A 24448-nucleotide genomic window follows, 5' to 3' on the forward strand; every position below is an offset into this window, starting at 1 on the left:
AGGCAAAGATGAATGGAGCAAAGTACAGAGAGATCCTTGATGAAAACCTGGACCTCAGACTGGGGCGAAGGTTCACCTTCCAACAGGACGACGACCCTAAGCACACAGCCAAGACAATGCAGGAGTGGCTTCGGGACAAGTCTCTGAATGTCTTTGTGGCCCAGCCAGAGCCCGGACTTGAACCCGATTGAACATCTCTGGAGAGACCTGAAAATAGATGTGCAGCAATGCTCCTCATCCAACCAGACAGAGGTTGAGAGGATCTGCAGAGAAGAATGGGAGAAACTCCCCAAATACAGGTGTGCCAAGCTTGTAGCGTCATACCCAAGAAGACTCAAGGCTGTAATCACTGCTAAAGGTGCTTCAACAAAGTACTGAGTAAAGGGTCTGAATACTTATGTAAATGTGATATTTCAGTTTTTAATTTTTAATAAATTAGCACAAAAAAAACATTTTTACTTTGTCATTATGGGGTATTGTGTAGGATGAGGGAAAAAAACGATTTTAATACATTTTAGAATAAGGCTGTAAATGTAACAAAATGTGGAAAAAGTCAAGGGGTCTGAATATTTTCCTGAAGGCAATGTATGTGATCCCTCCCTCTCTCCTCTCTCCCCCCATCTCCCCCCTCCCTCTCTCCTTTCTCCCCCCATCTCCCTCCCTCTCTCCTTTCTCCCCCCATCTCCCTCCCTCTCTCCCCCATCTCCCTCCCTCTCTCCCCCATCTCCCTCCCTCTCTCCTCTCTCCCCCCATCTCCCTCCCTCTCTCCTTTCTCCCCCCATCTCCCTCCCTCTCTCCTTTCTCCCCCCATCTCCCTCCCTCTCTCCTTTCTCCCCCATCTCCCTCCCTCTCTCCTTTCTCCCCCCATCTCCCTCCCTCTCTCCTTTCTCCCCCATCTCCCTCCCTCTCTCCTTTCTCCCCCCATCTCCCTCCCTCTCTCCTTTCTCCCCCCATCTCCCTCCCTCTCTCCTTTCTCCCCCCATCTCCCTCCCTCTCTCCTTTCTCCCCCATCTCCCTCCCTCTCTCCTTTCTCCCCCATCTCCCTCACTCTCTCCTTTCTCCCCCCATCTCCCTCCCTCTCTCCTTTCTCCCCCATCTCCCTCCCTCTCTCCTTTCTCCCCCATCTCCCTCCCTCTCTCCTTTCTCCCCCCATCTCCCTCCCTCTCTCCTTTCTCCCCCCATCTCCCTCCCTCTCTAGTTAACTCACGTTGTCGTAGTGTTTCTTAACGATGGGTTCGTAAAAGCCGATGGCTTCCTTGTACTTGTTCTCCTGCATGAAGAGAACGTGAGCCACGTTGAGCTTCCAGGTGTCGTGTTCGTTGCAGAACTCCACCGATTTACGGAAGATCTTCTCAACCATCTGGTAGTTCTCCCTGTTCCAGTAGATCTTAGCCTGGGCCATCAGAACTGGGATGTACCTACAGGACAGGACAACAGTTATATACCAGTTATATACCAGTAGATCTTAGCCTGGGTTATCAGCACAGAGATGTACCTACAGGACAACAGTTATATACCAGTTATATACCAGTAGATCTTAGCCTGGGTTATCAGAACTGGGATGTGGGGTGTTATTTTTAATTCTTTATTTCTGGAGAAATCTAACTTGATTATTTAGCAGACATCACTTACTTATAGCCGTCTTGATGAGAACGATGTCCATTTTGTCTGTTCTCTTTGGTCGCAATGTCTTTTTTTTAAAGATAAACAGCTCGTTTTTGAATGGTCACTGTGTTAAAGGGAGGAGTTTTGGGCGGGGTGAGGAAAGGTGTGACTTTCAGGTTACAATAGGCTATAAGTATACAGCAGAACGCCGATTGTCCTCACTTTGATTATGCTGTAACAACATACTGTAGCACCGTGACCAGGATCTCTATTCATTTAAGTGAGCAGATTAGGGCTTTCAGGAGGAATATGGAAAATCTACTGGAGACATTTCAAAAGTACTGGTAGACTTGGTGATTTTGGTCACGGACATTGCCATTCACAAACAATATAATCAGATGCCTGTTTTACACCGACCTCGAGAGCCCAGGAATATGATCAGGTACAGTAGGAGACAACACTGTAAAGCCCAGGAATATGATCAGGTACAGTAGGCTACAACACTGTAAAGCCCAGGAAAATGATCAGGCACAGTAGGCTACAATACTGTAAAGCCCAGGAATATGATCAGGTACAGTAGGCTACAATACTGTAAAGCCCAGGAATATGATCAGGTACAGTAGGCTACAATACTGTAAAGCCCAGGAAAATGATCAGGTACAGTAGGCTACAACACTGTAAAGCCCAGGAAAATGATCAGGCACAGTAGGCTACAATACTGTAAAGCCCAGGAATATGATCAGGTACAGTAGGCTACAACACTGTAAAGCCCAGGAAAATGATCAGGCACAGTAGGCTACAATACTGTAAAGCCCAGGAATATGATCAGGTACAGTAGGCTACAATACTGTAAAGCCCAGGAATATGATCAGGTACAGTAGGCTACAATACTGTAAAGCCCAGGAAAATGATCAGGTACAGTAGGCTACAATACTGTAAAGCCCAGGAATATGATCAGGTACAGTAGGCTACAATACTGTAAAGCCCAGGGAAATGATCAGGTACAGTAGGAGACAACACTGTAAAGCCCAGGAATATGATCAGGTACAGTAGGCTACAATACTGTAAAGCCCAGGAATATGATCAGGTACAGTAGGAGACAACACTGTAAAGCCCAGGAATATGATCAGGTACAGTAGGCTACAATACTGTAAAGCCCAGGAATATGATCAGATACAGTAGGCTACAATACTGTAAAGTATCCAACCTCACTGAGCTCGAGCTGTTTTGCAAGGAGGAATGGGAAAAAATGTCAGTCTCTCGATGTGCAAAACTGATAGTGACATACCCCAAGCGACTTACAGCTGTAATCGCAGCAAAAGGTGGCGCTACAAAGTATTAACTTAAGGGGGCTGAATCATTTTGCACGCCCAATTTTTCAGTTTTTGATTTGTTAAAAAAGTTTGAAATATCCAATAAATGTCGTTCCACTTCATGATTGTGTCCCACTTGTTGTTGATTCTTCACAAAAAAATACAGTTTTATATCTTTATGTTTGAAGCCTGAAATGTGGCAAAAGGTCGCAAAGTTCAAGGGGGCCGAATACTTTCGCAAGGCACTGTATATATAAACTGGAGTGGACTTATGGAAAGGCTCAGTAAGACATGTTATATATACATATATAAACTGGAGTGGACTTATGGAAAGGCTCAGTAAGACATGTTATATATATATATATATATAAACTGGAGAGGACTTATGGAAAGGCTCAGTAAGACATGTTATATATATATATAAACTGGAGTGGAGTTAAGTCCTGCAGCGTCAGCTCCCAACTTTTAAAGGAGGTAACAACTATAGCAGTAGATGTTAGCCTGAGTCACCAATACGGAAGAAGAGGAGATACACCATTCAGACAACCAGACAGGGAGAAGGTCCAGACCAGCCACCAATCAGGAAGGGAGAAGGTCCAGACCAGCCACCAATCAGGAAGGGAGAAGGTCCAGACCAGCCACCAATCAGGAAGGGAGAAGGTCCAGACCAGCCACCAATCAGGAAGGGAGAAGGTCCAGACCAGCCACCAATCAGGAAGGGAGAATGTCCAGACCAGCCACCAATCAGACAGGGAGAAGGTCCAGACCAGCCACCAATCAGGAAGGGAGAAGTTCCAGACCAGCCACCAATCAGGAAGGGAGAAGGTCCAGACCAGCCACCAATCAGGAAGGGAGAATGTCCAGACCAGCCACCAATCAGGAAGAGAGAATGTCCAGACCAGCCACCAATCAGACAGGGAGAAGGTCCAGACCAGCCACCAATCAGGAAGGGAGAAGTTCCAGACCAGCCACCAATCAGGAAGGGAGAAGGTCCAGACCAGCCACCAATCAGGAAGAGAGAATGTCCAGACCAGCCACCAATTAGACAGGGAGAAGGTCCAGACCAGCCACCAATCAGACAGGGAGAAGATCCAGACCAGCCACCAATCAGGGAAGAATAATGGACCAAAGTGACCAACCAGCAGAGTAGGTAAGGTAAGTCACCAATCAGGGAAGATAAAAGTGAGACAATCTACCAATCAGACAGGAGAATACTAAGTAGGGGCGGGGTCTACTCACTTCTCCACCATCTCATCGTAGTCCTGGAGGGTTTTCTTCAAGGCTTCGGTATCCCGGGCTAGTCTGGCTTCCTGTATCTTAGAGACAAAGACAACACACAGGTCACGGGCTAGCCTGGCTTCCTGTATCTTAGAGACAAAGATTACACACAGGTCACAGACTAGTCTGGCTTCCTGCACCTTAGAGACAAAGACAACACACAGGTCACGGACTAGCCTGGCTTCCTGCACCTTAGAGACAAAGACAACACACAGGTCACAGACTAGCCTGGCTTCCTGCACCTTAGAGACAAAGACAACACACAGGTCACGGACTAGCCTGGCTTCCTGCACCTTAGAGACAAAGATTACACACAGGTCACGGGCTAGTCTGGCTTCCTGTATCTTAGAGACAAAGATTACACACAGGTCACGGGCTAGTCTGGCTTCCTGCACCTTAGAGACAAAGATTACACACAGGTCACGGGCTAGCCTGGCTTCCTGTATCTTAGAGACAAAGACTACACACAGGTCACGGACTAGCCTGGCTTCCTGTATCTTAGAGACAGAGATTACACACAGGTCACGGACTAGCCTGGCTTCCTGCACCTTAGAGACAGACTACACACAGGTCACGGGCCAGCCTGGCTTCCTGTATCTTAGAGACAAAGATTACACACAGGTCACGGACTAGCCTGGCTTCCTGCACCTTAGAGACAGACTACACACAGGTCACGGGCCAGCCTGGCTTCCTGTATCTTAGAGACAAAGATTACACACAGGTCACGGACTAGCCTGGCTTCCTGCACCTTAGAGACAGACTACACACAGGTCACGGGCCAGCCTGGCTTCCTGTATCTTAGAGACAAAGATTACACACAGGTCACGGACTAGCCTGGCTTCCTGCACCTTAGAGACAGACTACACACAGGTCACGGGCCAGCCTGGCTTCCTGTATCTTAGAGACAAAGACTACACACAGGTCACGGGCTAGCCTGGCTTCCTGTATCTTAGAGACAAAGATTACACACAGGTCACGGACTAGCCTGGCTTCCTGCACCTTAGAGGCAGACTACACACAGGTCACGGGCTAGCCTGGCTTCCTGCACCTTAGAGACAGACTACACACAGGTCACGGGCTAGCCTGGCTTCCTGTATCTTAGAGACAAAGACTACACACAGGTCACGGGCTAGCCTGGCTTCCTGTATCTTAGAGACAAAGATTACACACAGGTCACGGACTAGCCTGGCTTCCTGCACCTTAGAGACAGACTACACACAGGTCACGGACTAGCCTGGCTTCCTGCACCTTAGAGACAGACTACACACAGGTCACGGGCTAGCCTGGCTTCCTGCACCTTAGAGACAGACTACACACAGGTCACGGGCTAGCCTGGCTTCCTGCACCTTAGAGACAAAGACTACACACAGGTCACGGACTAGCCTGGCTTCCTGCACCTTAGAGACAGACTACACACAGGTCACGGGCTATGGATGCTTTATGTTGTTCTCTCCAATAATAACACAGTCTTATCACTGTATCCTGAACAGTTAAGGGGAAAACGTGATGTCTGTCTGTAAAAACACATGACTGATAGCAATTTAAAGCTATAAAGGTTAAACAGCACCAATGTGACCAGATCAGAGGAATGACTGGGCTGTAGAAGGCTTGGAAAAGGTAAGCTTTCGTCCCAAATGGCACCCTAGTCCCATTGGGCTCAACTCAAAAGTAGTGCACTATATAGGGAATACACTCTTAGGAGGAAAAAAAAAAGGTGCTATCTAGAACCTATAAAAGGGTTCTTCGGCTGTCCCCATAGGAGAATCATTTGAAGAACCCTTTTTGGTTCCAGGTAGAACCCTTTTGAGTTCCATATAGAATATTTTACACAGAGGGTTCTACATAGAACCAAAAAGAGTTCTACCTGGAACCAAAAAGGGTTCTTCAAATGATTATCCAATGGGGACAGCCGAAGAACCCTTTTGGAACCCTTTTTCCTAAGAGTGTAGGGTTCCATTAGGGACGCAGACTAAAGCTAATAAACAAGCTGGTGGCCCGAGAGAGCAGAATGGAAGAATGTAACCTGTGGGGCCTCGGACGAAAGAAAAGGAGAATGGAAGACCAAATAGATGAGAGAAGGATGACAACAGGCTAACATGATAAACAGACAACATCAACAGGATAAACAGACAACATCAACAGGATAACAGGATAAACAGACAACATCAACAGGATAAACAGACAACATCAACAGGATAACAGGATAAACAGACAACATCAACAGGATAAACAGACAACATCAACAGGATAACAGGATAAACAGACAACATCAACAGGATAAACAGACAACATCAACAGGATAACAGGATAAACAGACAACATCAACAGGATAAACAGACAACATCAACAGGATAACAGGATAAACAGACAACATCAACAGGATAAACAGACAACATCAACAGGATAACAGGATAAACAGACAACATCAACAGGATAAACAGACAACATCAACAGGATAACAGGATAAACAGACAACATCAACAGGATAAACAGACAACATCAACAGGATAACAGGATAAACAGACAACATCAACAGGATAAACAGACAACATCAACAGGATAACAGGATAAACAGACAACATCAACAGGATAAACAGACAACATCAACAGGATAACAGGATAAACAGACAACATCAACAGGATAAACAGACAACATCAACAGGATAACAGGATAAACAGACAACATCAACAGGATAAACAGACAACATCAACAGGATAACAGGATAAACAGACAACATCAACAGGATAAACAGACAACATCAACAGGATAACAGGATAAACAGACAACATCAACAGGATAAACAGACAACATCAACAGGATAACAGGATAAACAGACAACATCAACAGGATAAACAGACAACATCAACAGGATAACAGGATAAACAGACAACATCAACAGGATAAACAGACAACATCAACAGGATAACAGGATAAACAGACAACATCAACAGGATAAACAGACAACATCAACAGGATAAACAGGATAACCAGACAACATCGGAAGACAGAGAGAGAGAGAGAGGAGACTGGAAGATTGTAACCTGTTTGGTCAGCTTGCGTAGTTGATCTGTCAACTTGGCGTTCATCTCATCAAACTTCCTGAAGGCCTGCGTTGGTCGAACACAACAGAGACATGATCAGAGACAGGAATATTTACCTCAGAATTACAAAGAGTAGCAACAATGACACGGGACTTTAAAGTCTCTGCAATGTAGAGGACTGGTTCATTACATTGTGGAACATTCAGGTCACTGGCTAAAACATTGAAACAGAAATATATATGTGTAGTAGTGGTGTGTTTAATACTACAGAAGGTTGATGCTAGTAGAGAATGATTAGTACTAGAGAGTAGGTAGTATAGTGATTAGTACTAGGGAGTAGGTATTATAGAGTGATTAGTACTAGGGAGTATAGAGTGATTAGTACTAGGTAGTAGGTAGTATAGTGATTAGTACTAGGTAGTAGGTAGTATAGAGTGATTAGTACTAGAGAGTAGGTAGTATAGTGATTAGTACGAGGGAGTAGGTATTATAGAGTGATTGGTACTAGGGAGTATAGAGTGATTAGTACTAGGTAGTAGGTAGTATAGTGATTAGTACTAGGTAGTATAGAGTGATTAGTACTAGGTAGTAGGTAGTATAGAGTGATTAGTACTAGGTAGTATAGTGATTAGTACTAGGTAGTAGGTAGTATAGAGTGATTAGTACTAGGTAGTAGGTAGTATAGTGATTAGTACTAGGGAGTAGGTATTATAGAGTGATTAGTACTAGGTAGTATAGAGTGATTAGTACTAGGTAGTAGGTAGTATAGTGATTAGTACTAGGTAGTAGGTAGTATAGAGTGATTAGTACTAGGTAGTAGGTAGTATAGTGATTAGTACTAGGTAGTAGGTAGTATAGTGATTAGTACTAGGTAGTAGGTAGTATAGAGTGATTAGTACTAGGTAGTAGGTAGTATAGAGTGATTAGTACTAGGTAGTAGGTAGTATAGTGATTAGTACTAGGTAGTAGGTGGTACAGGGTGATTAGTACTAGGTAGTAGGTAGTACAGGGTGTACATGGTGTGTAGTTTTGTTGTTACCTCCTCTGGAGCTGTCTGACAGGTCAACATGGCGTCCAGAAACTCATACAGATACTGGAACGGTAGAGACCACATAACTGTTAACACATAACATCAACTGTTTATTACATAGCAGGAGAAGGAGGACCAGAAAATTAATTGGGGATGTGTAGCAAGAACAGGATTTATATAGAGGTCTTTCAATCCAGAACAGGATTTATATAGAGGTCTTTCAATCCAGAACAGGATTTATATAGAGGTCTTTCAATCCCACAGGATTTATATAGAGGTCTTTCAATCCCACAGGATTTATATAGAGGTCTTTCAATCACACAGGATTTATATAGAGGTCTTTCAATCCCACAGGATTTATATAGAGGTCTTTCAATCCCACAGGATTTATATAGAGGTCTTTCAATCCCACAGGATTTATATAGAGGTCTTTCAATCCCACAGGATTTATATAGAGGTCTTTCAATCACACAGGATTTATATAGAGGTCTTTCAATCCCACAGGATTTATATAGAGGTCTTTCAATCCCAAAGGATTTATATAGAGGTCTTTCAATCCAGAACAGGATTTATATAGAGGTCTTTCAATCCCACATGATTTATATAGAGGTCTTTCAATCCCACAGGATTTATATAGAGGTCTTTCAATCACACAGGATTTATATAGAGGTCTTTCAATCCCACAGGATTTTTATAGAGGTCTTTCAATCCCACAGGATTTATATAGAGGTCTTTCAATCCAGAACAGGATTTATATAGAGGTCTTTCAATCACACAGGATTTATATAGAGGTCTTTCAATCACACAGGATTTATATAGAGGTCTTTCAATCCAGAACAGGATTTATATAGAGGTCTTTCAATCCCACAGGATTTATATAGAGGTCTTTCAATCACACAGGATTTATATAGAGGTCTTTCAATACAGAACAGGATTTATATAGAGGTCTTTCAATCCAGAACAGGATTTATATAGAGGTCTTTCAATCACACAGGATTTATATAGAGGTCTTTTAATCCAGAATAGGACATATATAGAGGTCTTTCAATCCCACAGGATTTATATAGAGGTCTTTTAATCCAGAATAGGACATATATAGAGGTCTTTCAATCCTACAGGATTTATATAGAGGTCTTTTAATCCAGAATAGGACATATATAGAGGTATTTCAATCCCACAGGATTTATATAGAGGTCTTTCAATCGCACAGGATTTATATAGAGATCTTTCAATCCCACAGGATTTATATAGAGGTCTTTCAATCACACAGGATTTATATAGAGGTCTTTCAATCACACAGGACTTATATAGAGGTCTTTCAATCGCACAGGATTTATATAGGGGTCTTTCAATCACACAGGGTTTATATAGAGGTCTTTCAATCACACAGGATTTATATAGAGGTCTTTTAATCCAGAATAGGACATATATAGAGGTCTTTCAATCCTACAGGATTTATATAGAGGTCTTTTAATCCAGAATAGGACATATATAGAGGTATTTCAATCCCACTGTTACGATCTACTAGGTGTGGTGGGTGGAATCAGGCGCAGAGAGCAGGGTTCAGTCGTTTTCCTCAGATTTATTCCCCAGCGCAACAAAAACAGTCACGCCAACACACAGGGCGTAAATACGTTGCTAGTCCAAAACAACAACAGGACTAAACAGTCCGGAGAATAAATACAATAATAAATCACACCAACAAAACACAGAGTAACAAAAACAAGCCCGCACAAATACCCAGCGGGCCTAGTGCCCTTAAATACCCTACAAACAAATCCTAATACAAAACAGGTGTACCCAATTAACCAATAACCCAAAACAAACGGAAAGGGAATCGATGGCAGCTAATAGGCCGGCGACGACGACCGCCGAGCACCGCCCGAACAGGAAGAGGCACCAACCTCGGCGAGGTTCGTGACAGTACCCCCCCCCTGACGCGCGGCTCCCGCAGCGCGCCGACCCCGGCCTCGAGGACGACCCGGAGGACGAGGCGCAGGGCGATCCGGGTGGAGGCGATGGAAATCCCTCAAGAGGGAAGGATCTAAAATGTCCCTCCCCGGTACCCAGCACCTCTCCTCCGGACCGTACCCCTCCCAGTCCACGAGGTACTGCAGGCCCCTCACCCGGCGTCTCGAGTCCAGAATAGCTCGTACTGTGTACGCCGGGGACCCCTCGATGTCCAGAGGGGGTGGAGGGACCTCCGGTACCTCACTGTCTTGTAGGGGACCAGCTACCACCGGCCTGAGGAGAGACACATGAAACGAGGGGTTAATACGATAATAAGAGGGAAGTTGCAATCTATAACACACCTCGTTTATCCTCCTCAGGACTTTAAATGGCCCCACACACTGCGGCCCCAGCTTCCGGCAGGGCAGGCGGAGGGACAGGTTTCGGGTCGAGAGCCAGACCCTGTCCCCTGGTGCGAACACCGGGGCCTCACTGCGGTGGCGGTCAGCGTCTCTCTTCTGCCGTTCACTGGCCTGCCTGAGAGAATCCTGGACTGCCCGCCAGGTCTCTCTAGAGCGCTGTACCCACTCCTCCACCGCAGGAGCCTCGGTCTGACTCTGATGCCACGGAGCCAGGACCGGCTGGTAACCCAGTACACATTCGAATGGCGACATATTCGTGGACGAATGCCGAAGAGAATTCTGGGCTAACTCTGCCCATGGGACGTACCTTGCCCATTCTCCTGGCCGGTCCTGGCAATACGACCTCAGAAACCTGCCCACTTCCTGGTTTACTCTCTCCACCTGCCCATTACTTTCGGGGTGATAACCAGAGGTAAGGCTGACCGAGATCCCCAGACGCTCCATAAACGCCTTCCAAACCCGAGATGTGAACTGGGGACCCCGATCGGAGACGATATCCTCTGGGACCCCATAGTGCCGGAAGACGTGGGTAAAAAGAGCCTCTGCAGTCTGTAGGGCCGTAGGGAGACCAGGCAATGGAAGGAGACGGCAGGACTTAGAGAACCGATCCACAACGACCAGAACGGTAGTGTTCCCCTGAGATGGGGGAAGATCAGTAAGGAAATCTACCGAGAGATGGGACCATGGCCGTTGTGGAATCGGGAGGGGCTGTAACTTCCCTCTAGGAAGGTGCCTAGGAGCCTTACTCTGGGCGCATACCGAACAGGAAGAGACATAGAGCCTCACATCCCTAGCTAAGGTGGGCCACCAGTATTTCCCTCTAAGACCCCGCACTGTCCTATCGATCCCCGGATGACCCGCAGACGGTAGTGTGTGAGCCCACCGAATCAACTTATCACGAACACCAAGCGGTACGTAACTTCTGCCAGTCGGACACTGTGCAGGCGCAGGTTCAACCCTCAACGCCCGCTCGATGTCCGCGTCCACCTCCCATACCACTGGGGCCACCAGCCGAGAAGCAGGAAGGATGGGAGTGGGTTCGATAGACCGGTCCTCAGTGTCATAGAGACGGGACAGCGCGTCGGCCTTAGTGTTGAGGGAACCTGGTCTGTAAGAGATCGTAAATCTAAAACGTGTAAAGAACATGGCCCACCTAGCCTGGCGCGGATTCAGTCTCCTCGCTGCACGAATATACTCCAGATTGCGGTGGTCAGTCCAGATGAGAAAAGGGTGTTTAGCCCCCTCTAGCCAGTGTCTCCACACCTTCAGGGCCTTTACCATAGCTAGTAACTCCCGGTCCCCCACATCATAGTTCCGCTCTGCCGGACCCAGCTTCTTAGAAAAGAAAGCGCAGGGACGGAGCTTCGGTGGCGTACCCGAGCGCTGAGACAGCACGGCTCCAACCCCAGCCTCGGACGCATCCACCTCCACTATGAATGCTAACGAAGGGTCCGGATGCGCCAACACGGGAGCCCCAGTGAACAGTGCCTTCAACTGGTTGAAGGCTCCATCAGCCTCTGCTGACCACCGCAAACGCACCGGCCCTCCCTTCAGCAGTGAGGTAATGGGCGCCGCTACTTGGCCAAAACCCCGGATAAACCTCCGGTAGTAATTGGCAAACCCTAAAAACCGCTGCACCTCCTTTACCGTGGTCGGAGTCGGCCAATTACGCACGGCATTAACGCGGTCACACTCCATCATCATCCCCGAGCTGGAAATGCGATAACCCAGGAAGGAAACGGCTGGTTTGGAAAACACACATTTCTCAGCCTTGACGTATAGGTCATGCTCCAGCAGTCGCCCAAGAACCTTGCGCACCAGGGAAACATGCGCGGCGCGTGTGGCAGAATAAATCAAGATGTCATCAATATAGACTACCACACCCTGCCCGTGCAAGTCCCTGAGAATCTCATCTACAAAGGATTGAAAGACGGCTGGAGCATTTTTCAACCCATACGGCATGACGAGGTACTCATAGTGGCCTGATGTGGTACTAAACGCTGTTTTCCACTCGTCTCCTCCCCGAATACGCACCAGATTATACGCGCTCCTGAGGTCCAGTTTTGTGAAGAAACGCGCTCCGTGGAATGATTCCACCGCCGTAGCGATGAGAGGTGGTAATTTGGTCGCTTTCCTCTTACTAAAAGCGATAGCCAAATCGGCATATTCTGGGGGAATGCGCACGGTGGAAACCTGGTCTGGACTCTCCACCGTCGTGGCACCGATGGAAACTCCTAAACACCTCTCTGAACACTCGTCTGACCACCCCTTAAGAGCCCCCTGTTTCCAGGAAATAAGGGGATTGTGAATAGCCAGCCAGGGAACCCCCAACACCACCGGAAACCCAGGTGAATCAATAAGGTAGAAACTGATCCTCTCCCTATGATTCCCCTGCGTTACCATGTCCAGCGGAATCGTGGCCTCCCTGACCAGCCCTGACCCTAGCGGTCGGCTATCTAAGGAGTGCACGGGGACAGGTGGGTCTATCTGCACTAACGGAATACCCAATTTACGGGCGAGTCCACGATCCATAAAGCTCACAGCTGCGCCTGAATCGACTAGCGCCTTATGCTGAAGAGAGGGGAAAAATGCAGGGAAAAAAATTAACAAAAACATGTGACCAACAGGGAGCTCTGGGTGAGTTTGGTGCTTACTCACCTGGGGTGGCCGAGGAGCGCTCTGCCGACCATCTCGACTCCCAGAGGGACTCCTCCAACACCGGTCCGAAGTGTGTCCTCTCCGTCCACAATAGGAGCAGGAGGAGCCCCCTCTGATCCCCCTAGATGCAGCTCCTCCCAACTCCATCGGAGTGGGAGTGGGAGAGCTGGACGGTGGAATTAACAGGACCCCTTCTGAACGCCCGCGGGCAGCTAGCAGGTTGTCCAATCGAATAGACATGTCTATTAGTTCATCCAGGGAGAGAGTTGTGTCCCTGCAAGCCAGCTCCCGGCGGACGTCCTCCCGGAGACTACACCGGTAATGGTCCATCAGGGCCCTGTCATTCCACCCAGCACCAGCAGCTAGGGTCCTAAACTCCAACGCGAAGTCCTGCGCGCTCCTCGTCTCCTGTCTGAGGTGGAACAGTCGCTCACCCGCCGCTTTACCCTCTGGTGGATGATCGAACACTGCTCGGAAACGGCGAGTGAACTCCAGGTAGTTGTCCCGAGCTGAGTCTGGACTGTTCCAGACTGCGTTAGCCCAGTCCAGGGCCCTGCCCGTTAAACAGGAGACGAGGAGGCTCACACTCTCCTCACCCGAGGGAGCCGGACGCACGGTAGCCAGGTAGAGCTCCAGCTGGAGCAAAAATCCCTGGCACCCAGCAGCCGCTCCATCGTACTCCCTCGGGGGGGAGAGACGTAGTGCGCCGGACCCAGAGGACGATGTAGGTGGTGTCGGGAGTGGGGGAGCTGGGGTAGATGTCGGGAGACCACTCCGCTCCCATCGTTCCATCCTCTCCATCATCTGGTCCATCGCGGTACCAATCCGATGGAGGACAGCTGTATGGTGATGAACGCGCTCCTCCATAGTGGGGAGAGGAGTGGTCGCTGCTCCTGCTGACTCCATTTCAGGTGGTGCGGGCTTCTGTTACGATCTACTAGGTGTGGTGGGTGGAATCAGGCGCAGAGAGCAGGGTTCAGTCGTTTTCCTCAGATTTATTCCCCAGCGCAACAAAAACAGTCACGCCAACACACAGGGCGTAAATACGTTGCTAGTCCAAAACAACAACAGGACTAAACAGTCCGGAGAATAAATACAATAATAAATCACACCAACAAAACACAGAGTAACAAAAACAAGCCCGCACAAATACCCAGCGGGCCTAGTGCCCTTAAATACCCTACAAACAAATCCTAATACAAAACAGGTGTACCCAATTAACCAATAACCCAAAACAAACGGAAAGGGAATCGATGGCAGCTAATAGGCCGGCGACGACGACCGCCGAGCACCGCCCGAACAGGAAGAGGCACCAACCTCGGCGAGGTTCGTGACACCCACAGGATTTATATAGAGGTCTTTCAATCGCACAGGATTTATATAGAGGTCTTTCAATCCCACAGGATTTATATAGAGGTCTTTCAATCACACAGGATTTATATAGAGGTCTTTCAATCCCACAGGATTTATATAGAGGTCTTTCAATCACACAGGATTTATATAGAGGTCTTTCAATCACACAGGATTTATATAGAGGTCTTTCAATCGCACAGGATTTATATAGGGGTCTTTCAATCACACAGGGTTTATATAGAGGTCTTTCAATCACACAGGATTTATATAGAGGTCTTTCAATCCAGAATAGGACATATATAGAGGTCTTTCAATCCCACAGGATTTATATAGAGGTCTTTCAATCCCACAGGATTTATATAGAGGTCTTTCAATCCAGAATAGGACATATATAGAGGTCTTTCAATCCCACAGGTTTATATAGAGGTATTTCAATCACACAGGATTTATATAGAGGTCTTTCAATCCCACAGGATTTATATAGAGGTCTTTCAATCACACAGGATTTATATAGAGGTCTTTCAATCCCATAGGATTTATATAGAGGTCTTTCAATCCCACAGGATTTATATAGAGGTCTTTCAATCCAGAACAGGATTTATATAGAGGTCTTTCAATCACACAGGATTTATATAGAGGTCTTTCAATCACACAGGATTTATATAGAGGTCTTTCAATCCAGAACAGGATTTATATAGAGGTCTTTCAATCCCACAGGATTTATATAGAGGTCTTTCAATCACACAGGATTTATATAGAGGTCTTTCAATCCAGAACAGGATTTATATAGAGGTCTTTCAATCCAGAACAGGATTTATATAGAGGTCTTTCAATCACACAGGATTTATATAGAGGTCTTTTAATCCAGAATAGGACATATATAGAGGTCTTTCAATCCCACAGGATTTATATAGAGGTCTTTTAATCCAGAATAGGACATATATAGAGGTCTTTCAATCCTACAGGATTTATATAGAGGTCTTTTAATCCAGAATAGGACATATATAGAGGTATTTCAATCCCACAGGATTTATATAGAGGTCTTTCAATCGCACAGGATTTATATAGAGGTCTTTCAATCCCACAGGATTTATATAGAGGTCTTTCAATCACACAGGATTTATATAGAGGTCTTTCAATCACACAGGATTTATATAGAGGTCTTTCAATCGCACAGGATTTATATAGGGGTCTTTCAATCACACAGGGTTTATATAGAGGTCTTTCAATCACACAGGATTTATATAGAGGTCTTTCAATCCAGAATAGGACATATATAGAGGTCTTTCAATCCCACAGGATTTATATAGAGGTCTTTCAATCCCACAGGATTTATATAGAGGTCTTTCAATCCAGAATAGGATTTATATAGAGGTCTTTCAATCCCACAGGATTTATATAGAGGTTTTTCAATCCCACAGGATTTATATAGAGGTCTTTCAATCCAGAACAGGATTTATATAGAGGTCTTTCAATCCAGAACAGGATTTATATAGAGGTCTTTCAATCCCACAGGTTTATATAGAGGTATTTCAATCACACAGGATTTATATAGAGGTCTTTCAATCCCACAGGATTTATATAGAGGTCTTTCAATCACACATGATTTATATAGAGGTCTTTCAATCCCACATGGAAAATGTAATGTTGACATCACTTCAGGGTCAGACTAACATGTATGCTTTTGAAGTAAAACCATCCCTAGTGACTGACCGTAGGGATGTAGTATGAACATATAGGACAATAAAAGGGACCTGTGGTTCTTACCGGGGTGAGGAACTTGTAGGTGAGGTGTGCATTCTCTGCCATCACATCAGCAGCCAGATCAAAATACTGAGACAGAATATAAGGAGAGAAAGAGAGTACAGTAGATATACAGTAGTAAAGTACAGTCGAGTACAGTAGATATACAGTAGTAGAGTACAGTAGAGTATAGTAGATATACAGTAGTAGAGTACAGTAGAGTATAGTAGATATACAGTAGTAGAGTACAGTAGAGTACAGTATAACAGTATAGTTCAGTATAACAGCAGAGTACAGTATAACAGTATAGTAGATATACAATAGTAGAGTACAGTACAGTACAGTATAACAGTAGAGTACAGTATAACAGTGGAGTACAGTATAACAGTATAGTAGATATACAATAGTAGAGTACAGTAGAGTACAGTATAACAGTATAGTAGATATACAGTAGTAGAGTACAGTAGAGTACAGTATAACAGTAGAGTACAGTATAACAGTAGAGTACAGTATAACAGTATAGTAGATATACAATAGTAGAGTACAGTAGAGTAGAGTATAACAGTATAGTAGATATACAGTAGTAGAGTACAGTAGAGTACAGTATAACAGTAGAGTACAGTATAACAGTATAGTACAGTATAACAGTATAGTACAGTATAACAGTAGAGTACAGTATAACAGTATAGTACAGTATAACAGTATAGTACAGTATAACAGTAGCGTACAGTATAACAGAATAGTACAGTATAACAGTAGCGTACAGTATAACAGAATAGTACAGTATAACAGTAGAGTACAGTATAACAGTAGAGTACAGTATAACAGTAGAGTGCAGTAGAGTATAATATAATATAGTAGAGTACAGTAGAGTATAGTATAATATAGTAGAGTACAGTAGAGTATAATATAATATAGTACAGTACAGTATACTAGTATAATATAGTAGAGTACAGTAGAGTATAGTATAATATAGTAGAGTGCAGTAGAGTATAATATAATATGGCAGGGTACAGTATACTAGTATAATATAGTAGAGTAGAGTATAATATGGTAGAGTACTGTATACTAGTATAATATAGTAGAGTGCAGTATAGTTTAATATAATATAGTACAGTACAGTATACTAGCATAATATAGTAGAGTACAGTAGAGTATAGTATAATATAGTACAGTACAGTATACTATTATAATATAGTAGAGTACAGTAGAGTATAGTATAATATAGTAGAGTACAGTAGAGTATAATATAATATAGTACAGTACAGTATACTAGTATAATATAGTAGAGTACAGTAGAGTATAATATAATATAGTAGAGTACAGTAGAGTATAGTATAATATAGTAGGGTACAGTATACTAGTATAATATAGTAGAGTACAGTAGAGTATAATATAATATAGTACAGTACAGTATACTAGTATAATATAGTACAGTACAGTAGAGTATATTATAATATAGTAGAGTGCATTAGAGTATAGTATAATACAGTAGAGTACAGTAGAGTATAATATAATATAGTAGAGTACAGTATACTAGTATAATATAGTAGAGTACAGTATAGTATAATATAATAGGGTACAGTATACTAGTATAATATAGTAGAGTACAGTAGAGTATAGTATAATATAGTAGGGTACAGTATACTAGTATAATATAGTAGAGTACAGTATACTAGTATAATATAGTAGAGTACAGTATAGTATAATATAATAGGGTACAGTATACTAGTATAATATAGTAGAGTACAGTAGAGTATAGTATAATATAGTAGGGTACAGTATACTAGTATAATATAGTAGAGTACAGTAGAGTATAGTATAATATAGTAGAGTACAGTAGAGTATAATATAATATAGTACAGTACAGTATACTAGTATAATATAGTAGAGTACAGTAGAGTATAGTATAATATAGTAGAGTGCAGTAGAGTATAATGTAATATGGCAGGGTACAGTATACTAGTATAATATAGTAGAGTATAATATGGTAGAGTACTGTATACTTGTATAATATAGTAGAGTATAGTAGAGTACATTATAATTTAGTATAGTACTGTATAATAGTATAATATAGTAGAGTATAGTAGAGTATATCATAATATAGTATAGTACTGTATAATAGTATAATATAGTAGAGTATAGTAGAGTATATTATAATATAGTATAGTACTGTATAATAGTATAATATAGTAGAGTATAGTAGAGTACAGTATAATAGTATAATATATTAGACTACAGTATAATATAGTAGAATACAGTATAATATAGTAGAATACAGTATAATAGTATAATAGTATAATAGAGTAGAGTACAGTAGAGTATAGTATAGTAGAGTACAGTATAATAGTATAATATATTAGACTACAGTATAATATAGTAGAATACAGTATAATAGTATAATAGAGTAGAGTACAGTAGAGTACAGTATAATATAGTAGTGTATAATAGTATAATATACTATAGTACCGTAGAATACCCTACCTCATATTTGCAGTAGAGTACAGTATAATATAGTACTGTATAATAGTATAATATACTATAGTACCGCAGAATACCCTACCTCATATTTGCAGTAGAGTACAGTATAATATAGTACTGTATAATAGTATAATAGAGTAGAGTACAGTAGAGTACAGTATAATATAGTACTGTATAATAGTATAATATAGTATAGTACCGTAGAATACCCTACCTCATATTTGCAGTAGAGTACAGTATAATATAGTACTGTATAATAGTATAATATACTATAGTACCGTAGAATACCCTACCTCATATTTGCAGTACAGTAACAGCAGGTTTCCGAAGGTGACCGGGGGGAAGGGGATCTGCTGCAGGAGGAAGGCCAGTTTCTCAAAACCCTCCGATGGCTTCTTATCCATGTTCATCAGGGCCTGGTTGTGGAGCGTCACTGGGTCCAGCTCCTACAGGACAACAGACATGTGGAAATAACTATTTGTTCTTTAACTAACTTGCCTAGTTAAATACAGGATCAAATAAAAATAAATTAAAATGATATTTCATTGTCCATTTGGTTAGAAGGAGAATGTCTCCACACACACACATACACGCGTCACAACAGCTTTCTGTCTGACAAGAGTGCTCCTGGTCCCCTGGTCCCCATCAGTGTGTGAGTGTTGATATAGATGGTCATTAGAGGGCAGCACCCACTGAGCCACAGATAGAGATGTACCTTACAGCACCACTGTCTCCAACCTGCATGAGTGGTAAAGGGCTGACATATGTACACACACACACACAAGTACACACACAGTACCTCCTCTGATCTGGGAGGCATGTCAGTCAAGGCCTCCTGAGCTGCATCGCCTGGAGACAGACAGACAGAGAGACAGAGTGGAGCTTACTTACAAGCCCTTATGCAGTTTATTAAGTACAAAATAGATAAGTAAAAAAAGAAATGAATAAAAGTAACAAATAATTAAATAGCAGCAGTAAAATAACAATAGCGAGGCTATATGATGTGCGGGGGCACCGGTTAGTCGAGGTAATTGAGGTGATATGTACATGTAGGTAGAGTTTAAGTGACTACGCATAGATTATAAACAGAGAGTACCAGCCTGGTATACTATGAGAACAGACAGTTTTTCAGCTGGTAATTTCTCACAGCCTGGTCACAGTACACCCCCTGGACAGAATGCTAGTCTATCACAGTACACCCCCTGGACAGAATGCTAGTCTATCACAGTACACCCCCTGGACAGAATGCTAGTCTATCACAGTACACCCCCTGGACAGAATACTAGTCTATCACAGTACACCCCCTGGACAGAATGCTAGTCTATCACAGTACACCCCCTGGACAGAATGCTAGTCTATCACAGTACACCCCCTGGACAGAATGCTAGTCTATCACAGAGCTTTAGACACCAACCTATCTCCTTAATGCTGAGAGTCAAGCAGAGAGTCAATCAGGTCCCATTTTGACAGTTTTTGTTACGACTCGGCCGGGGATTGAACTCCCAACCCTCCAACCTCAGGGCGGATACTCTAACCACACGGCTGCTGAATGTACTCACAGTTTTTGAGCTGGTATTCTATAGCAGCCTTGAGGTTGAAGCCTTCTATGAGGGCGGTCTCATGTAGGATCAGGGTGTTCCCAACACTCCTCACGTCAATGCCCTCTGTCGTCATGCCAACGCTCAGCTCTGGACGACGAGAACACACACACACAGCACAGAGAGACACAGGATGGTCAGGGGAAAACATGGATGAGAAGGAGGGTCACTAAGGGAAAACCCCAACAGGGTGATCAGGTATCTAACTAAACAGGTGTGCTGTCATTTTAAAGCCGACCTGGATGTTCCCTGATCCCTCTCTCGATGATCTCTCCGATGAACTTGAGGGCCTGACCATACTGTTTCATACTGTAGTAGCACAGACCTATGTTGTAGGACAGTTCTGAGACAGGAGGGAGGAGAGAGAGGCAGGGAGAGGAGGAGAGAATTAGGGGGGAGGGACAGGGAGATAGGGAGGGCGGAGAGGAGAGAGAGGGAGAGAAGGAGAGAATTAGAGGGAGAGGAGAGAGAGGGAGGGAGAGGAGGAGAGAATTAGGGGGGAGAGGAGAGAGAGGGAGGGAGAGGAGGAGAGAATTAGGGGGAGGAAGATAGTAAATGCAAGAGACTTGTAGGACAGGCAAAAGGTTATAGATGTTTTCCTCTGTGTGTGAGTGAGCGCGTGCAGTTACCTGGTTGGTAGCCCAGCACCTGCATGGCAGACATGAACTTCTTGCAAGCCTCCTCGTACTCCCCCTCCTTGTAGAGTAGACAGCCCATGTCCACGTCATAGTCTGGGTCGTCCTGGGGAAGCTGCTCTACCAGTGTCTGACAGGGAGAGGGTTCATAAAGGCCTTATAAGAGCTCATAAAGGGTTATAGGGAGTCATAAGGGCGTATTCGTTGAGAAAATGTGTTATAAGGGGTCTCGAGGGTTTCTAAATGGATCAAAAACACTAACTAAGCAGTTATAAGAGGTTATATTAAGTTCTCCTGACCTCATGACATACAGTAACTACTTAAGTTCTCCTGACCTCATGACATACAGTAACTACCAGGTTATATTAGGTTCTCCTGACCTCATGACATACAGTAACTACTTAAGTTCTCCTGACCTCATGACATACAGTAACTACTTAAGTTCTCCTGACCTCATGACATACAGTAACTACCAGGTTCTATTAGGTTCTCCTGACCTCATGACATACAGCAACTACCAGGTTATATTAGGTTCTCCTGACCTCATGACATACAGTAACTACCAGGTTCTATTAGGTTCTCCTGACCTCATGACATACAGTAACTACCAGGTTATATTAGGTTCTCCTGACCTCATGACATACAGTAACTACCAGGTTATATTAAGTTCTCCTGACCTCATGACATACAGTAACTACCAGGTTATATTAGGTTCTCCTGACCTCATGACATACAGTAACTACCAGGTTCTATTAGGTTCTCCTGACCTCATGACATACAGTAACTACCAGGTTCTATTAGGTTCTCCTGACCTCATGACATACAGTAACTACCAGGTTATATTAGGTTCTCCTGACCTCATGACATACAGTAACTACCAGGTTATATTAGGTTCTCCTGACCTCATGACATACAGTAACTACCAGGTTATATTAGGTTCTCCTGACCTCATGACATACAGTAACTACCAGGTTATATTAGGTTCTCCTGACCTCATGACATACAGTAACTACCAGGTTATATTAAGTTCTCCTGACCTCATGACATACAGTAACTACCAGGTTCTATTAGGTTCTCCTGACCTCATGACATACAGTAACTACCAGGTTATATTAGGTTCTCCTGACCTCATGACATACAGTAACTACCAGGTTATGTTAGGTTCTCCTGACCTCATGACATACAGTAACTACCAGGTTATATTAAGTTCTCCTGACCTCATGACATACAGTAACTACCAGGTTATATTAAGTTCTCCTGACCTCATGACATACAGTAACTACTTAAGTTCTCCTGACCTCATGACATACAGTAACTACCAGGTTATATTAAGCTCTCCTGACCTCATGACATACAGTAACTACCAGGTTATATTAGGTTCTCCTGACCTCATGACATACAGTAACTACCAGGTTATATTAAGTTCTCCTGACCTCATGACATACAGTAACTACTTAAGTTCTCCTGACCTCATGACATACAGTAACTACTTAAGTTCTCCTGACCTCATGACATACAGTAACTACCAGGTTATATTAAGCTCTCCTGACCTCATGACATACAGTCACTACTTAGGTTCTCCTGACCTCATGACATACAGTAACTACCAGGTTATATTAGGTTCTCCTGACCTCATGACATACAGTAACTACTTAAGTTCTCCTGACCTCATGACATACAGTAACTACCAGGTTATATTAAGTTCTCCTGACCTCATGACATACAGTAACTACCAGGTTATATTAAGTTCTCCTGACCTCATGACATACAGTAACTACCAGGTTATATTAGGTTCTCCTGACCTCATGACATACAGTATCTACTTAAGTTCTCCTGACCTCATGACATACAGTAACTACCAGGTTATATTAAGTTCTCCTGACCTCATGACATACAGTAACTACCAGGTTATATTAAGTTCTACTGACCTCATGACATACAGTAACTACTTAAGTTCTCCTGACCTCATGACATACAGTAACTACCAGGTTATATTAAGTTCTCCTGACCTCATGACATACAGTAACTACCAGGTTATATTAAGTTCTCCTGACCTCATGACATACAGTAACTACTTAAGTTCTCCTGACCTCATGACATACAGTAACTACCAGGTTATATTAAGTTCTCCTGACCTCATGACATACAGTAACTACTTAAGTTCTCCTGACCTCATGACATACAGTAACTACCAGGTTATATTAAGTTCTCCTGACCTCATGACATACAGTCACTACTTAGGTTCTCCTGACCTCATGACATACAGTAACTACCAGGTTATATTAAGTTCTCCTGACCTCATGACATACAGTAACTACCAGGTTATATTAAGTTCTCCTGACCTCATGACATACAGTCACTACTTAGGTTCTCCTGACCTCATGACATACAGTAACTACCAGGTTATATTAAGTTCTCCTGACCTCATGACATACAGTAACTACTTAAGTTCTCCTGACCTCATGACATACAGTAACTACCAGGTTATATTAAGTTCTCCTGACCTCATGACATACAGTCACTACTTAAGTTCTCCTGACCTCATGACAAACAGTAACTACTTAAGCTCTCCTGACCTCATGACATACAGTAACTACTTAAGTTCTCCTGACCTCATGACATACAGTAACTACCAGGTTATATTAAGTCCTCCTGACCTCATGACATACAGTAACTACTTAAGTTCTCCTGACCTCATGACATACAGTAACTACCAGGTTATATTAAGTTCTCCTGACCTCATGACATACAGTAACTACTTAAGTTCTCCTGACCTCATGACATACAGTAACTACCAGGTTATATTAAGTTCTCCTGACCTCATGACATACAGTAACTACCAGGTTATATTAGGTTCTCCTGACCTCATGACATACAGTAACTACCAGGTTATATTAGGTTCTCCTGACCTCATGACATACAGTAACTACTTAAGTTCTCCTGACCTCATGACATACAGTAACTACCAGGTTATATTAAGTTCTCCTGACCTCATGACATACAGTAACTACTTAAGTTCTCCTGACCTCATGACATACAGTAACTACCAGGTTATATTAGGTTCTCCTGACCTCATGACATACAGTAACTACCAGGTTATATTAGGTTCTCCTGACCTCATGACATACAGTAACTACCAGGTTATATTAAGTTCTCCTGACCTCATGACATACAGTAACTACCAGGTTATATTAGGTTCTCCTGACCTCATGACATACAGTAACTACTTAAGTTCTCCTGACCTCATGACATACAGTAACTACTTAAGTTCTCCTGACCTCATGACATACAGTAACTACCAGGTTATATTAAGTTCTCCTGACCTCATGACATACAGTAA

At 43.5% G+C, this 24448-nt stretch overlaps 1 protein-coding gene across 4 annotated transcripts in view; it reads right to left on the bottom strand.

The window, feature by feature from the left end:
• ift70 (intraflagellar transport 70) overlaps positions 1-24448 on the bottom strand; it is a 45304-nt gene that overhangs the window by 11356 nt on the left and 9500 nt on the right. For 2 of the 4 annotated variants that reach the window (XM_090197788.1, XM_090197790.1), the window contains exons 5-14: positions 21103-21238; positions 20712-20816; positions 20435-20563; positions 19675-19724; positions 19169-19321; positions 16419-16484; positions 8278-8331; positions 7239-7304; positions 4158-4234; positions 1208-1418 (exon numbers count right to left, since the gene is read on the bottom strand). In XM_090197788.1, the coding sequence (XP_090053914.1) occupies positions 1208-1418; positions 4158-4234; positions 7239-7304; positions 8278-8331; positions 16419-16484; positions 19169-19321; positions 19675-19724; positions 20435-20563; positions 20712-20816; positions 21103-21238 (1047 nt within the window). Of the gene's footprint in view, positions 1-1207; positions 1419-4157; positions 4235-5244; positions 5345-7238; positions 7305-8277; positions 8332-16418; positions 16485-19168; positions 19322-19674; positions 19725-20434; positions 20564-20711; positions 20817-21102; positions 21239-24448 lie in introns of those variants that run through there. The other 2 variants (XM_090197789.1, XM_090197791.1) reach the window with 2 other exon arrangements.

This window comes from Oncorhynchus mykiss, chromosome 13, assembly GCF_057628025.1.
Source record: "Oncorhynchus mykiss isolate SJ-2025 chromosome 13, ASM5762802v1, whole genome shotgun sequence".
NCBI classification, from domain to species: Eukaryota; Metazoa; Chordata; class Actinopteri; order Salmoniformes; family Salmonidae; genus Oncorhynchus; species Oncorhynchus mykiss.